This window comes from Dendropsophus ebraccatus, chromosome 4 (genome assembly GCF_027789765.1).
Source record: "Dendropsophus ebraccatus isolate aDenEbr1 chromosome 4, aDenEbr1.pat, whole genome shotgun sequence".
NCBI classification, from domain to species: Eukaryota; Metazoa; Chordata; class Amphibia; order Anura; family Hylidae; genus Dendropsophus; species Dendropsophus ebraccatus.
In genome coordinates, this window is record NC_091457.1 from 26,266,515 (window position 1) to 26,282,253 (window position 15,739).

General features: G+C 47.6%; 1 protein-coding gene across 1 annotated transcript in view; it reads left to right on the forward strand.

The window, feature by feature from the left end:
• The first annotated feature begins 14,376 nt into the window (after positions 1–14,376).
• PYGM (glycogen phosphorylase, muscle associated) overlaps positions 14,377–15,739 on the forward strand; it is a 55,919-nt gene continuing 54,556 nt past the window's right edge. The window contains exon 1 of the mRNA XM_069965308.1: positions 14,377–14,758. Coding sequence (XP_069821409.1) covers positions 14,516–14,758 — 243 coding nt within the window. The 5' untranslated portion in view covers positions 14,377–14,515. The remainder of the gene's footprint in view (positions 14,759–15,739) is intronic.

The window sequence follows — 15,739 nt, forward strand, 5'->3', positions numbered from 1 at the left end:
AAAAAGAAAAATTATAAATACTGAGTGTTGAGTTTTTAGGCTGTGTTCCCATATAGTAGTTCCATCTGTCTTTTGGTCAGTTTTTTTTCCCAGCCAAAGGCTAAGTACAACGTTAAAAATAAAGAAAAGGCGGCCGGTGTTTCAAATTAAAATAATGTCCGCTTTTGCCGCGATTTAACTGACTGCAATGCAATGCATTGAAGTCAATGGAAAAACGGACGTCCAATGCACACAATGTATTGAATACGTTATCAGCTTTTGTCACTGTTATTTCTCCGTTTCTTCAATTAAATTCAATAAAATTTTCAATTAAGCCACGCCCAAAGGCCATTTAGTAACCCCAAACTAGAATAATGTACCAAGAAAAGGCTAGACAGTTAAATGACGTCCGTTATTTTAGGCTCAAAATGACGGACGTTATTTTAAACGGTGCTGAAAAAGTGTTGCGTGAACAAATCATGAGTGGAGCTGACAGGGCAAACTAATAATGGAAAAATTTGCACAATTTTGTGTTTTCAGCCTACTTCTGGTTTTGGTTAAAAAAAACCTGTCCAAAGAAGACTTAATGTTGAGGCACTCACCACTGTTTCTTCATAAAAATCACTCTGTTTATTCACATAAATGCAGGTACATAGATACGGACGATTGAATGGACGACAGCCAGTTTCGCGCGCACAGCTCGCACGCTTCCTCTCGGCAGGGCCAAAAGGAAGCATGCAAGCTACGCACGCGAAACAGGATGTCACCCGTTCTATCGTCTGTATCTATGTACCTGCATTTATGTGAATAAAAAGTGATTTTTATGAAGAAGCAGTGGTGAGTGCCTCAACATAAAGTCTTCTTTGGACAAATATCTAGCGTGTATTCTATTGGTTAATTAAGCACTACCAGCGGAACTGAGATCAAGGGACTATCCACACGTGCGGTTTTCCCTTCTGGCTGGTAGTGCCGAAACTCTGCTGTAAGTGATTGTCGTTTGGTTAAAAAAAGACTGACGGAAATACTTCATGTGAACATGGCCTTACACTGTTTTTTCACTAGGCATAAGGGGTTAAAGTTTTCTTTAAATACTTAGTAGCATTCGGATCACCTGTTCCTCCCCACCAAAAGTCACAGACAGAATAGAGTTACCTTTTATCTTTTTCACATTCCATCCACTGTAAAGGCTCTACTACACTGTGAGATATCCCCGCGTGTAATGGGGCCAGCGATCAGCCGATGAATGCGCAAACGCTCCCTAGTCAGCTCATCGATAAATTTTCATACGTCAAAAAATAATCTCCTTGTGTAATAGGGAACACAAGGTTTGGGTAAATTTTAGTCCGGTCTACAGAGCAGATAAACTTTTTTAAATGTAATAGAATTCTGACTCAATTTGAAAAAAACAAAACAAAAAAACATTGTACATGTTTGTACCATATTGTTTAGGTGTTTTAGACCCTTTTTTTGGGGTGTGTGACAAAGGGGAGTGGCTTAGAATAAGATGGGTGTGTGATTTAAAATGCGACACCATGCTTCACAATACTGGCACACAATATGCCAACCAATAGGCAGGATCAGGATCAGCGAATCTGCCCCTGAGTCTTCTCTATATTCTAGAATCTTCTTTCCCATCTTAATTAGTTTCCCTGCATTATTCCTCTTTATCAAAAATGTATCCTCTGATTTACCAAGACCAGTACCTGATGATTCCGGATCCGAGAAGAACTGAAAGAGGAAGAGAAGAAGCCGAATCAGTTTTTGTATGACCAAGAAAATGTTGGATTTAATAGGCAGATGTGATGCCAGGGGAAATATGTATGGCTTTAGAATCCAAGGTATGATATGAAAATCCTACAGACATTATTACTGTATGCTGCCATGCAAAAGTCACAAAATTTTAATTCTGCGTTCCCTAGACCACTTTCCCAAAAAAACTTTTCTTGCAAAAAACAGCACCACCCCTGTGTGGTGTATAACCATTCAGCTCTATTCACTTCAATGAAACTGGAGATAACAGTGGTGCTCTTTTTGGAAGAAAGCGGACATGTTTTTCTAAGCCTGAATAACCCCTTTAAGGGTGCCCTCACACATCCTTTTGTGTGGCGTTTTTAGGGCCTTCCCAATTTTGGAAGGCATTTTTTCCATGCATTTGTGTTTTTTAACTGCATTTTCTTGCATTTTTATACTTTATGTGTGAATGATCTTTTTTGTGGTTCAGACGTTTTTGTGTGCGTAAGCCTATGCTATCACATGAGTTAGTTGCTAGACCACAATAGGTGACAAAAAAAACTAGAAAAAACGCCATACGCACAGCACTGGCGTTTTTGAGACAACCAGAACAATCCCACTACTCCCAAAAAACTCCATGTGTGTAAGGTGTGGTTCTTGCTGCTGCTGTTCCATGTGGTGTTGTTGATGCTGATGGTTGTGATACAGCTCAGCCAGTGATGGTAATGTCATGACACCAGTGCTAGTTCAGCACAGAGGTGTGGTGTTACATCTGCTTTTAGTGGTGGCTGGCTGTATCCCCCTAAAATGATCGGTGACCAGCCGGGCTGTGATGGGTCCCTTAGGCTCTTGTCACAGTGGTCCGGAGTGGAGAGATGACCCACCCGGTCTGTCGGTACCGCCATCCACAAAAAGGGGAGAGTGACCCAAGGAGTGTGTAGCCGATATGTGTAGGTGTTGGTGCAATGATCACTGAGTCCCAGTAAAATAAATAAAATGGCTTTACTGATCACACAGGTGTGATGGCACGCCTGCTTTTAGTGTGTAAGGCCTTTTTCCCCTGTGGTCAGTGTCCTGCTGGGTTGCTACCGGGTCGCTTGGGATAGTGTCACAGATGATGTAGTCACAGCTGTGTAATGATAGTAGGACTCGCCACCCATAGAAAGGGGAATTGTCCCAAGGTTGCAGTGTATATACAGTGTTGGTGGTGAGGAATAATCACAGACTCTGAGATAACGTTGAGTTGGTTTACTACTTGTAAATGTGCAGCAGGTAATACAGAAGATCTTATACACTTGACAAAAATTCCAATAAACACTTGCACATAAGACAATCTGATCTGTGAGATAAGTGCTGAGTAGGAGATAGCTGTGTCGGTAGAGTTGTGTTGAGGTAGAGTAGCAGAGAGGAGGATGCCGTGAGAGTCTCAACCCATGTAGTAATGTGGTCTTACGGGATGTTGGAGTATAAAGAAGAATACTTGTAGAAAAAGAAGAAGAAGAAGAACACATGTGCCTGTGTACTGACCTTTTCTTTAGTCTTCACATCACCTTATGCCCACTAGCGTTGGCCGAACCGTACTAATGGGTGACACAGGCCCCAGACTTTGTTACCTGGGTTGTGCGGAATGCTGAGGGTTCCCTGCTGACACCCGCACTGTGAGATGGAGATCATGGGCTTATTTCAACTCGGATCAGTTCCTAGCTCTTTGGCTCTACAGTGAATACTGTCCTGCTCTGTGACTTCTCCTTGTCCACGTCATAGGTTGAGGTTATCTTTTGGCTAGTCCTCTCCTAAGAGGTTTAACACTGCATAGTGCTTTGTGTGGGTAGTTGAGAGAGAATAAGTTACAGTGTGCTGTCTTGCGTCTTACCTATGCGGGGCACTGGCTAAACTAACTGAACTGTGGGGACCTGGCAGAGGGCCAGGGCCCAGACGAGATTGCTGTGGAGCGCTATCTAGCTTGCGCCCTTCCTCCACAGTGTCCCGAAGAGAAAGCACTTGCTCCTCCCTCACCCAAGGGACTAACTTCCTCTACAGCGTGTATAGTGCACTCTGATTGGGTAGAACAGAGAGAAGAGGTGATATGAAAGAAGAAAGCAGAAATCCTACTGGTTCACAGATTCTGGTACACATAAACACAATAACCCTTTTCAATACTTCAGCTGTGCAGCTTCCATACATCAATACATAATACAGCAACATCTAGTGGTCAACTCTCAAAACTACCTCTACCATAATAAGACCACAAAAAGTACAGACTTTTGCGAAGGGTGTATATAATAGAAGAACCCCTAGTGGGACACCACAGATACTTGAGAGAAGAAAAGAATACTTGTGAGAAAAATACTTTTGCCCGTGTTTCACTAACCACCTTCTGCCTTGCAGTGTCGAGGTACCCATCCTATCAGGGTGACACAAGCCCCAGTCTTGGTTACGTGAGAGTAGCTAAGTGTCCAAAATTATCCGGTACCACCTTCGCTGTGAGACAGAGTACATACACCTTCGTACACCTGAGTACGTACACCTTCGTACGATTGCTTTGCTCTATCTGGGTTAGTTCCACCGTACTAGGACACTGCCCTGCACTTTTCAGAGAGGTTCACGGCGTGGGCTGGGGTGATCTCTGGGTTCTCCATACATGTGTGTCTCTGACTGGCTCACTAACAGGACCTCACTAAACTGTGCCCTAGGGAGAGCAGGGATAGGTAAGAAAAGATCTCCTATTGGTCAGAACAGACCAGGTGGTACATAAACAGTAAGTCTTTAGCAGCTACAGCTGAATAACACATAACAGAGTTTAAACATAACACTGGCACCTAGTGGTGAAACCAAAGAATGCACCTTCATCACCACTGAAGGGATAACTTTGCAACAGGTACCATACAAGGAACACCCGTGGTGGGACACCACAAAGGCATATCATAAACTTCGATTGACTTCCTGCTAACATCTGGCCGCATGGCGATTTTATTGGTGTTTTTCCAAGATTTTAAGGCAGTGTGAAGCCACCCTACATGCTAGAAGTTGCAAGATGGTTCTCCATGAATCAGATTTGTTTTCCCACTGATGCTCAATGAGACTGAGGTCACATTGACATGTTCCGTGTTCCGGCCTGTAGTGGCCTGTACTGGAGTCTGTCCCCCGCACGGCAGCATCTCTGATATCCTGCTGTACGGATTTGCGCCATGCTGTAATGACAGATTATTACAGCGTGGCGCATCTCTGTACAGTTCCCCTACTTCCAGAAATCTGTCTTTTTAGAGAGATGCCTGATGGACAGGACAGCGGAGAGGGACACTGATCATGTGGGGAGACTGCTTATGTTAGGGGACCATGTAACCAACTGACCATTATCATAAACCCCAACTCTTTGGACGCCCAAAGAGAGAGACATGTGGTTCAGTCTACGAAAATTTTACAGATATTTCTATACTTTTTAATTCAGTGATTCATTCACACATCCAGGATCTGCTGCAGATTGCTGCAATCACACATACAGGATCTGGTGCAGATTGATCCAATTACACATCCAAGATTTACTGCAGATTGATGCAATCACACATCCAGGATCTGCTGCAGATTGCTGCAATCACACATACAGGATCTGGTGCAGATTGATCCAATTACACATCCAAGATCTGCTGCAGATTGATGCAATCACACATACAGGATCTGCTGCAGATTAATGCAATTACACATCCAGGATCTGTTGCAGATTGCTGCAATCACCCATACAGGATCTGCTGCAGATTGATGCATTTAGTTACATTGATATCTGTAAATCTGCAGCAGATCCTGTATATGTGAATGCATCCTTAGGTCCCATTCACACATCAGTAACCCTGTCTGTAATTGTGGACAGGGTTACAGTCAGGGCCGGATTAAAGGGAGGGCACAAGGGGCACGTGCCCAGGGGCCTCCACCACTAGGGGGCCTCCACCAGCCCAAACCCAGAAGTGGCATATATGAGAACCAGTGTCGGATTAAATGTACCCTGGGCCCCGGGCTGTCCACCCAACCTGCCCCCCCCCCCGGTCAATCCGCCCACATTATAATCCACTACTGCCCCCGCCAATGCTGTCCCCAATAAACACTGCCCACCCCCCCACCCCCCCGTCACAGCGTCCCAGCAGCACAGAGGATGTCAGGAGAGGAGGGGGCTGATCTTATACGAGAGGTCACAGCAGCACAGAGGATGTCAGGAGAGGAGGGTGCTGATCTTATAGGGGAAGTCACAGCAGCACAGAGGATGTCAGGAGAGTAGGGCGCTGATCTTATAGGGGAGGTCACAGCAGCACAGAGAATGTCAGGAGAGGAGGATGCTAATTCTAAAGGAGATGGTCCCCCTCTTCCCCCCTTATAGATGGTCCCCCTCTTCCATCTTCCCCCCTTATAGATGGTCCCCCTCTTTCCCCCTTATAGCTGGTCCCCCCCCTTATAGCTGGTCCCCCTCTACCCCCCTTATAGCTGGTCCCCCTCTACCCCCCTTATAGCTGGTCCCCCTCTTCCCCCCCTTATAGATGGTCCCCCTCCCCCCCCCCTTATAGATGGTCCCCCTTCCCCCCCCCCTTTTAGCTGGTCCCCCTTCCCCCCCCTTATAGATGGTCCCCCACCTTATAGATGGTCCCCCTTTCCCCCCCCTTTTAGATGGTCCCCCTCCCCCCCCTTATAGCTGGTCCCCCTTCCCCCCCCCCTTATAGATGGTCCCCCTTCCCCCCCCTTATAGCTGGTCCCCCTCCCCCCCCCTTATAGATGGTCCCCCCTTCCCCCCCCTTATAGCTGCCCCCCTCTCCCCCCCTTATAGCTGCCCCCCCCCTCTTCCCCCCCCCTTATAGATGGTCCCCCTTCTCCCCCAGCAGATAACACAAAAAAAAAAACCAAAAAAAACAACACAACTCACCTGCTGTCCGTTCCCCCTTCGAGCCTCTCTCCTTCTGCAGCCTCCGGCTGATGTGCGGCTGCCGGAGTTGTCCTTTCCCCAGCAGCGCGCGCATCAGAGAGCTCCCCGTGCGCTGGAAGTCACAGCCACAGGCGCATGGGGAGCTGTCTGATGCGCGCGCTGCCGGGGGACAGTTAACAGTGGCGGATTATAATGTGGGCGGCATGGCGTGGGCCCCCCCGGAGCCTCGGGCCCCGGGCAGCCGCCCAATCCGCCCATATTATAATCCGCCACTGATGAGAGCAGCGATATATACTATAGGGGCATATATCAGAGCAGGGGGCATATACTATGGGGGCATATATCAGAGCCGAGGGCATATACTATTGGGGCATATATCAGAGCAGGGGTATATACTATAGGGACATATATATATATATATATATATATATATATATATATATATATACATATATATATAACCTGTGTGCAGCATATGACATGTAGCCTGTGTGCAGTGTATGATATATAGCCTGTGTGCAGCCTATGATATATAGCCTGTGTGCAGCCTGTGATATATAGCCTGTGTGCAGTGTATGGTATATAGCCTGTGTGCAGCCTATGATATATAGCCTGTGTGCAGTGTATGGTATATAGCCTGTGTGCAGCCTATGATATATACCCTGTGTGCAGCATATGACATATAGCCTGTGTGCAGTGTATGGTATATAGCCTGTGTGCAGCATATGACATGTAACCTGTGTGCAGTGTATGATATATAGCCTGTGTACAGCCTATGATATATTGCCTGTGTGCAGTGTATGGTATATAGCCTGTGTGCAGCATATGACATACAGCCTGTGTGCAGTGTATGATATATAGCCTGTGTGCAGCATATGATATATAGCTTGTGTGCAGTGTATTGTATATAGCCTGTGTGCAGTGTATGATATATAGATTGTGTGCAGTGTATGGTATATAGCCTGTGTGCAGAGTATGATATATAGTCTGTGTGCAGCATATGGTATATATAGCCTGTGTGCAGCATATGACATGTAGCCTGTGTGCATCTATATATGCCATGATCCTTAGGGTATATTCACATGTAGCATATCCGCTATAGATTATACACAGCCTTTAAGTACTTTCTGCTCTTTACTGCTTCAGGTAGTTTATATGGTTGGGAACTGAAGATGGAACCTAGACGTGTAAGTCCAGGTTCTGCCTGCGATTAACAACTGCATATGCTGCTGTGGTGCTAACACAGTGGGCAAGAGAGCACAGAAAGTGCTAAAGTGCTGTGTTCTCGCATTGAATTAAGTGGGAACACACCGCAATGCTCACCCCTCTCCCATCCTGTCTCTAGGGCCTGGCATCTTCCTCTGGACTGCAGCCTCTAGGGAACATCATATGCAGAACAGAGGAGGATGCTGAGCCACACAGCCAGGAGTGAGGAGAGGTAGGTGCTAAGTCCCCTACAGTAATCAGCCACCTGTATAGATCACTGTGTGGTTTATTTGTGGGGGAAGAAAATCGGGGGGCCCCCAACAAAATTGTTGCCCAGAGCCTCCACCAACCTTAATCCGGCCCTGGTTACAGTAACTGTCCACATTTGCAAGACCCACTGATTCAAAATTAAAATGGGAGCAAAGAGCAAAGTGGGAAACACTCGTTCGTTGGCTGATCACATCTTTTGAACAGTCCTTAAAGGGAACCTGTCATCCGGCATTCCGACGCTGAGCCTGCCCGACCCCCCGGTGAAGCTCAGGATACTTACCCTTTGCTGCAAGTCCCGCTACTGGACCCGGTCCCCGGACGGAGATCAGCGCCGGAAGTTGAGCGCGCGCTGTATGCAAATTACATAAGATGAGTCCGATGCCCATAGAGAATGAATGGAGCCGTCATTCTTTATGGGTGTCGGACTCATCTCTGGAGCGCGCACGCACAGCTGCTGACTGCGATATCTCTGTCCCGAGACCGGGTCCACGAGCGGGACTTGTACCAAAGGATAAGTATCCATGGCTGCACCGGGGGGTTAGGCCGGCTCAGCGTCGGAATGCTCTCCTCTCTGTGTAACCAGGGGATGTGTGGCTGATAGCAACACAAACATACAGGGATCGTTTGTGCAGCCTGGACATTGATTCTAATGGAGCCACTTCACAGAGGGGAGGGGTTATCATCACTCTGGGGGACGGCGGGACTGACCCCAGTGCATAGAGCTGGGATGGTGCACGGAAAACGAACAGCCCCAAGCACAGGAACCAGCAGCATTTCAAAGAAAGGACCGCACCACCGGGATCCAGACACTGGCGTCGATCAGCTCATGTAAAAAAGAAAGCAATGTCTTTGATGGTCCATTCGCTTTAAATCAGTGATTTTCAACCAGTGTGCCGCGGCACACTAGTGTGCCCCGACACATGGTCGGGTGTGCCGCGGGGTCTACGCTCCCGGTCTACGCTGATTGGAGGAGCACGTCCGGGCCCTACGGGCGGCCAGTAGGTGAGGCGGACAGCAGCGGCGACCATCTCGGAGGAGGTGAGGAGGAAGGGGGGGGAGAGAAACCTGGGAATGGGGGAGAGAAACAGCGGAGAGAAGCAGGGGGGAGAGAAGTTTGTTGGAGAGAAGCAGGAGGGAGAGAAGTATGGTGGAGAGAAGCATGGGGGAGAAGCAGTAGCGAAATTTGGTGGGGGGCAAGGGGGGCGTTCGCCCCCGGGCCCACTCAGACAGGGGCCCACTGAGGTCTTAGACAGTTAATGCTGTCTGCAAAAGCTATTGCTTTTGCAGACAGCATTAACACGTCAGTAGTGGCCGGAACTGTATGCGCTCGCACTCCTAATGAGCGCATACAGTTCCGACAGGGCCAGGATGTGATTGACACAACATCAGGAGCCATTGGCTCCTGGCTGTGTCAATCATTCTTGTGGCCGGAGGCAGCGTTATGCCTCCAGCCACAAGAGGCTGCGCTCCGCATCCGCACACGCCCCCCGAACCGCCGAGCCCACCCCCTCCTTTATGCCTCTCTTGCGACCGCAAGCACGGTCTTGCTTGCGGCCGCAAGAGGCAATCTTGCCCCTGTCTGATGCGTCGCTCCCTGGGGGATTCCCAGGGAGCGCACGTATCAGGAACCTTAGTGCGCGTCGCTGGGACTTCCTGTACCGGAAGTCCCGGCCTGGGCGCACACTCAGCTTCCGTGTGTGTGCGCTGCCCGGGAATCCCCCAGGGAGGGACGCATCAGCTGGGGGCAGAAGAGAGGACAGCAGCGACGGGGGAGCGCTTGTTAGGTGAGTTGTGTGTTTGTTTTTTTTAATCTGCTGTGCAGGGGGCAAACTATAAGGGGGGATACAGGGGGGGGGAGCCATCTATAAGGGGGGAATACAGGGGAGAGGAGCCATCTATAAGGAAGGGGATACAGGGGAGGGGAGCCATCTATAAGGGAGGGATACAGGGGGGGAGCCATCTATAAGGGGGGAATACAGGGGAGGGAAGCCATCTATAAGGGGGGATACAGGGGGGGAGCCATCTATAAGGGAGGGATACAGGGGAGGGGAGCCATCTATAAGGGGGGATACAGGGGGGGAGCCATCTATAAGGGAGGGATACAGGGGAGGGGAGCCATCTATAAGGGGGGGGATACAGGGGAGGAGCCATCTATAAGGGGGGGGGATACAGGGGGGAGCCATCTATAAGGGGGAATACAGGGGAGGGAAGCCATCTATAAGGGGGGATACAGGGGGGGAGCCATCTATAAGGGAGGGATACAGGGGAGGGGAGCCATCTATAAGGGGGGATACAGGGGGGGAGCCATCTATAAGGGAGGGATACAGGGGAGGGGAGCCATCTATAAGGGGGGGGATACAGGGGAGGAGCCATCTATAAGGGGGGGGGGGATACAGGGGGGAGCCATCTATAAGGGGGAATACAGGGGAGGGAAGCCATCTATAAGGGGGGATACAGGGGGGGGAGCCATCTATAAGGGGGGATACAGGGGGGGAGCCATCTATAAGGGAGGGATACAGGGGAGGGGAGCCATCTATAAGGGGGGGGATACAGGGGAGGAGCCATCTATAAGGGGGGGGGATACAGGGGGGGAGCCATCTATAAGGGGGAATACAGGGGAGGGAAGCCATCTATAAGGGGGGAATACAGGGGAGGGAAGCCATCTATAAGGGGGGATACAGGGGGGGAGCCATCTATAAGGGGGGAATACAGGAGAAGCCATCTATAAGGGGGGAATACAGGAGGAGCCATCTATAAGGGGGGATACAGGGGAGGGAAGCCATCTATAAGGGGGGGATACAGGGGAGGGGAGCCATCTATAAGGGGGTAATACAGGGGGGGCATCTATAAGGGGGCAATACATGGGGGAGCCATCTATAAGAGTCAGCCTACCCACTAAACAAGGGTGTAAAGGGGCCAATACAGATGTGCAGTGTGTATAGAGATGAGGATGGTGACAGTGTGAGGAGCCTAATATGTCTGTCTGGCAGATTCTGTGGATTCGTGGCTCGGAGAAGTTCTCATAACGGTCCAGGGCAGATGGAGAAGAAGATGAAAAGGGAAGAACTCCGATCAGAGAAGACGTCACCTGTGAGTCACTAAATATATCTGCACTGTAATGTATATGGTGTGTAGAGCCTGTGTAGAGCTGGGGCTACTGCTAAATGACTTGAAGAGGTGATATTGCTCTGTGTACAGTGGATTATTCAGTTGCAGCAGTGGTGTTAGTCACTATGTGCTGGTATTAGTCGGTATGTGGTGGTATTAGTCGGTATGTGCTGGTATTAGTCGGTATGTGCTGGTATTAGTCGGTATGTGCTGGTATTAGTCGGTATGTGCTGGTATTAGTCAGTAAGTAGTGGTGTTATTTGTTACTTGTAATCTGGTACTGTGTTTTATTGGATTTAGTATAGAGGATTTAGTCAGTAACAATATGGTGGTGATGGTAGTGGTTGTGGCGATATTTCCCCCTTGTATACTGGTATTATTGGTAATACCATATATATATACCAGTAGCATGCACTTGGTCGAGGAAGGGGGGCTCCAGGTTGACAGTCTGCAGCCCTCAGGGTATGCTGGGAGTTGTAGTACAGTAGTACAATCCTCCCATACCTGCCGCTGTAGACAGATGTATTGCTGGAACTTCAGGGCTGATGGTTGTCACCCACAGGTTGCAGCCACCAGGAGAATCAAACTGAGGACAAGAGTGGTGCTGTCTGTGGAAGAAGGCAGCTATATTTTTCTAATGTTAAGCCCTTTTACTTTTTTTGTGGTTCTATATTCCAGATGTAGAAGCCTCTTACACGGCTCTGTATCCTTATTCACTATAAGAAATGTAGAAGAATATTCCCTTTATTATTCAAAAAAATCCTTGTCACCTGCTGGGGTTCCCTATGGGTAACGTTGGTTGGGGGCCCACTCAGCCTCATTTGCCCCCCCTAGGCTGAACCCCTAGCTACGCCCCTGGGGAGAAGTATGGTGGAGAGAAGCACAGTAGAGAAGCAGGGGGGAGAAGTATGGTGGAGAGAAGCAAAGGAGAGAAGCATGGGGGAGAGAAGCACAGGAGAGAAGCAGGGGGGAGAAGTATGGTGGAGAGAAGCACAGGAGAGAAGCAGGGGGGAGAAGTATGGTGGAGAGAAGCACAGGAGAGAAGCATGGGGGAGAGAAGCACAGGAGAGAAGCAGGGGGGAGAAGTATGGTGGAGAGAAGCACAGGAGAGAAGCAGGGGGAGAAGTATGGTGGAGAGAAGCACAGGAGAGAAGCACAGGGGGGAGAAGAAAACAGGCCCAGATTTCACACTGAGTGAGTATAAATACATTTAGAATCTATATTATTAACTATATGTATAATATGTACTGTTTTAGTGTCATTTTGTGCCATTTTGGTTGGTGGTGTGCCCCGGGATTTTTTAAGTATAAAAAGTGTGCCGCGGCTCAAAAAAGGTTGAAAATCACTGCTTTAAATGACTGTAACCTATCCTGATCTGTTGTAAGGATTTATTATTCTGATGATTTCTGAAATGAAACAACACAAAGATGAGTAAAAACAACACTAAATAAACACACAATAAACACAGAGTAAAAAAAGAGGCCGTCAGGACATTATAATGAACATGCATAAACTTAATCCGAATGTACAGAGTACATATAATTCAGACCCTGGTACCCATTCTGGGGGTCACATTGAAATGGCTTTTAGTGATGTTTAAAAACACTGTGGAAGCTTTGTCCAATATTTTCACTATGAACCGTCTTGAAATGACGCAGAGAGCACATCGTACTGAAGGTTAGTTGTTTTGTCCCAGGAGTCACCTCTGACCTTTTGTTAGTGCAGCCTCACCTGTCACTCATAGACTCCCCAATCTCTCCCTTCCATCCGTGCGGGGTATTTATAGTCTATGCCACATAGGCCAGAGCAGCTGTCATGTCACATATGCCCACTACGCTCACAATGCCGCTCTCTGCAACTTAAAGAAAAGTTTTATCAAGTTTTCTCATCGACCATTTGCATTTGCCTCCTCTCCTCCGATTCTCCTATTAGTCTCTAGAATAGACGACTGCTTCACGTCGCAATGTCTCTCATCTTCCCATCTCCCAGAACAGCTGTAGTCCCCTTTGCCCCCTCCCATACAAGGTGTCACTTCTCTCCTCTCCATGACCTTTGCGGAGCCAAATGTTCGGCATACCAAGTGGGTCACTGCAACCTCTACCTATGAATGGATCCTGGAATTTGGGCCAAAAATGAATACAGTATGGAGAATGGCATTGCTCTACAAGTGCTTTCCTGCATTACTGTTACAGGTGTCAATAGGGCGAGGAAAGTGCACTGATGTTCTGCAGGTGTATAAATGCATTAGGGGAGATTTATCAAACATGGTGTAAAGTGAAACTGGCTCAGTTGCCCCTAGCAACCAATCAGATTCCACCTTCATTTTCCAAAGAGTCTGTGAGGAATGAAAAGTGGAATCTGATTGGTTGCTAGGGGCGACTGAGCCAGTTTCACTTTACACCATGAGGGAGATTTATCAAACATGGTGTAAAGTGAAACTGGCTCAGTTGCCCCTAGCAACCAATCAGATTCCACTTTTCATTCCTCACAGACTCTTTGGAAAATGAAGGTGGAATCTGATTGGTTGCTAGGGGAAACTGAGGCAGTTTCACTTTACATCATGTTTGATAAATCTCCCCCATTGTGTTCGGAGCTAGCGGGCCACATGGGGGGGGGGGGGGGGTATTGCATATATATCGCATATCTCCCAATAACTTCTATAGGGCAGATTAATAGTTAATGCTATTCCAATATTAATTGAATAGCGCAAATAGATTTCTGAGAGTTAACTAGGGCTGTGTTGTGTATCACCCCTGCTCTCTGCCCTGTAATACATATATCCCACTCGCTGAAGGTCACCACTATATTTAAACACCAGAGGGACAGACTGAATACGATCTCCTGTATCCATATTAACCCATCTGTTGCCTGCTAGCAAGAAAAAAAAAAAAAAAACTTCTGGAGTCCCCCGGCTCCTGCTCTCCTGTGTGGGTACTATGAGCAGTTTCTCCACATCTAATACCTGAGCCCAGAATACTGTCTAACACTTGCTGTAACCTTCACCTTTACAGGATCATGTCAAGAATGTAAAACACATAAGAGGAGCGAGCAGATTTGGCTAACCTTACACGTATACTCAATCCGCTCGCCTCCCACCACCTCCTAACCTTCTGTACCCCCTGCCTGCCGTGGCCCTGCCCTTGGCTATTCTGTCTAGTAGGAGGGGCCGGGTGAGGGTGTGCTTTTTGGAAGGGATGAGTTGAGTCAGTGAGGCACTCCAGTCTGTCACCTCCACTCTGCTCTGCACCAGCACCATTCCCACTTTCCTCACCCTCTAAGTTTCTTCTATTCTTTTCTCCTTCTCGTTCCACCTTCACCATGTCTAGACCCCTCACCGACCAGGAGAAGAGGAAGCAGATCAGCGTCCGGGGTTTGGCCGGAGCCGAAAATGTTTCCGAGCTGAAGAAGAACTTTAACCGTCACTTGCACTTCACCCTTGTGAAGGATCGTAATGTGGCCAATCGCCGCGACTACTACTTTGCCCTCGCACACACCGTGCGTGACCATCTGGTGGGTCGGTGGATCCGAACACAACAGCACTACTATGAGCACGACCCCAAGGTGAGTTGTAAAAAAGTACAAGAAGATACAAGATGGCTGTAGTCTTGCTTGGGGGTACCCCTCTATAAAGCAGGTTTTACTATCCGATATGACATCACTTTTACATTAGATTAAATATGACAGATGAATTGAATATTATTTCATATTAAAGGGGTTGTCCAGTGAAAATCTTTTTCTTTCAAATTAACTGGTTTCAGAAAGTTATCTAGATTTGTCATTTACCTCTATTTAAAAATCTCAAGTCTTCCTATACTTATCAGCTGCTGTGTGTCCTGCAGGAAATGTTGTTTTCTTTTCAGTCTGACACAGTGCTCTCTGCTGCCATCTCTGTCCGAGTCAGGAAGTGTCCAAAGCAGTTGCAATCTCCATAGAAATCTTCTACTGCTCTGGACAGTTCCTGACATGGACAGAGATGGCAGGAGAGAGCATTGTGTCAGACTGAAAAGAAAATAACATTTCCTGCAGGGCGTACAGCAGCTGATAAGTATTGGAAGATTTAAGATTTTTAACTAGAAGTAAATTACAAATCTATATAACTTTCTGAAACCAGTGGATTTGAAAGAAAATGTTTTCCCTGGATAATCCCTTTAACCCTGTCCTATAGGGGGACATTGCTGCTTATACTGGGGAGACGCATAGTAAAATGGACCATGTACTGTATACATGACAATTGTTTTTTTTATGTACATTGCCTTTCTCCATATCCTGTGATCCATAGAAAAATAATAGACCTCCTCTAATGTTGGCTCAGTTTGTTGAAGACGTTCAGGGACTGCCATGGGGACTATGTTTTCCCTGTGATTCCCAGGACTGTATTTCCTGTCTTAGTAAAGAACACTTCAGCTAATCAAAAAGTACTAGAAAACTGAACATATTGCAATTCCTTAAACCAAAGGTACACTTTAGCCTTAAGATTGTCATTGTTAACCTGTTTGCCACTCGCATAAAAAAAAAAAAAAAGCCGGAAACAAACAGCGCCAT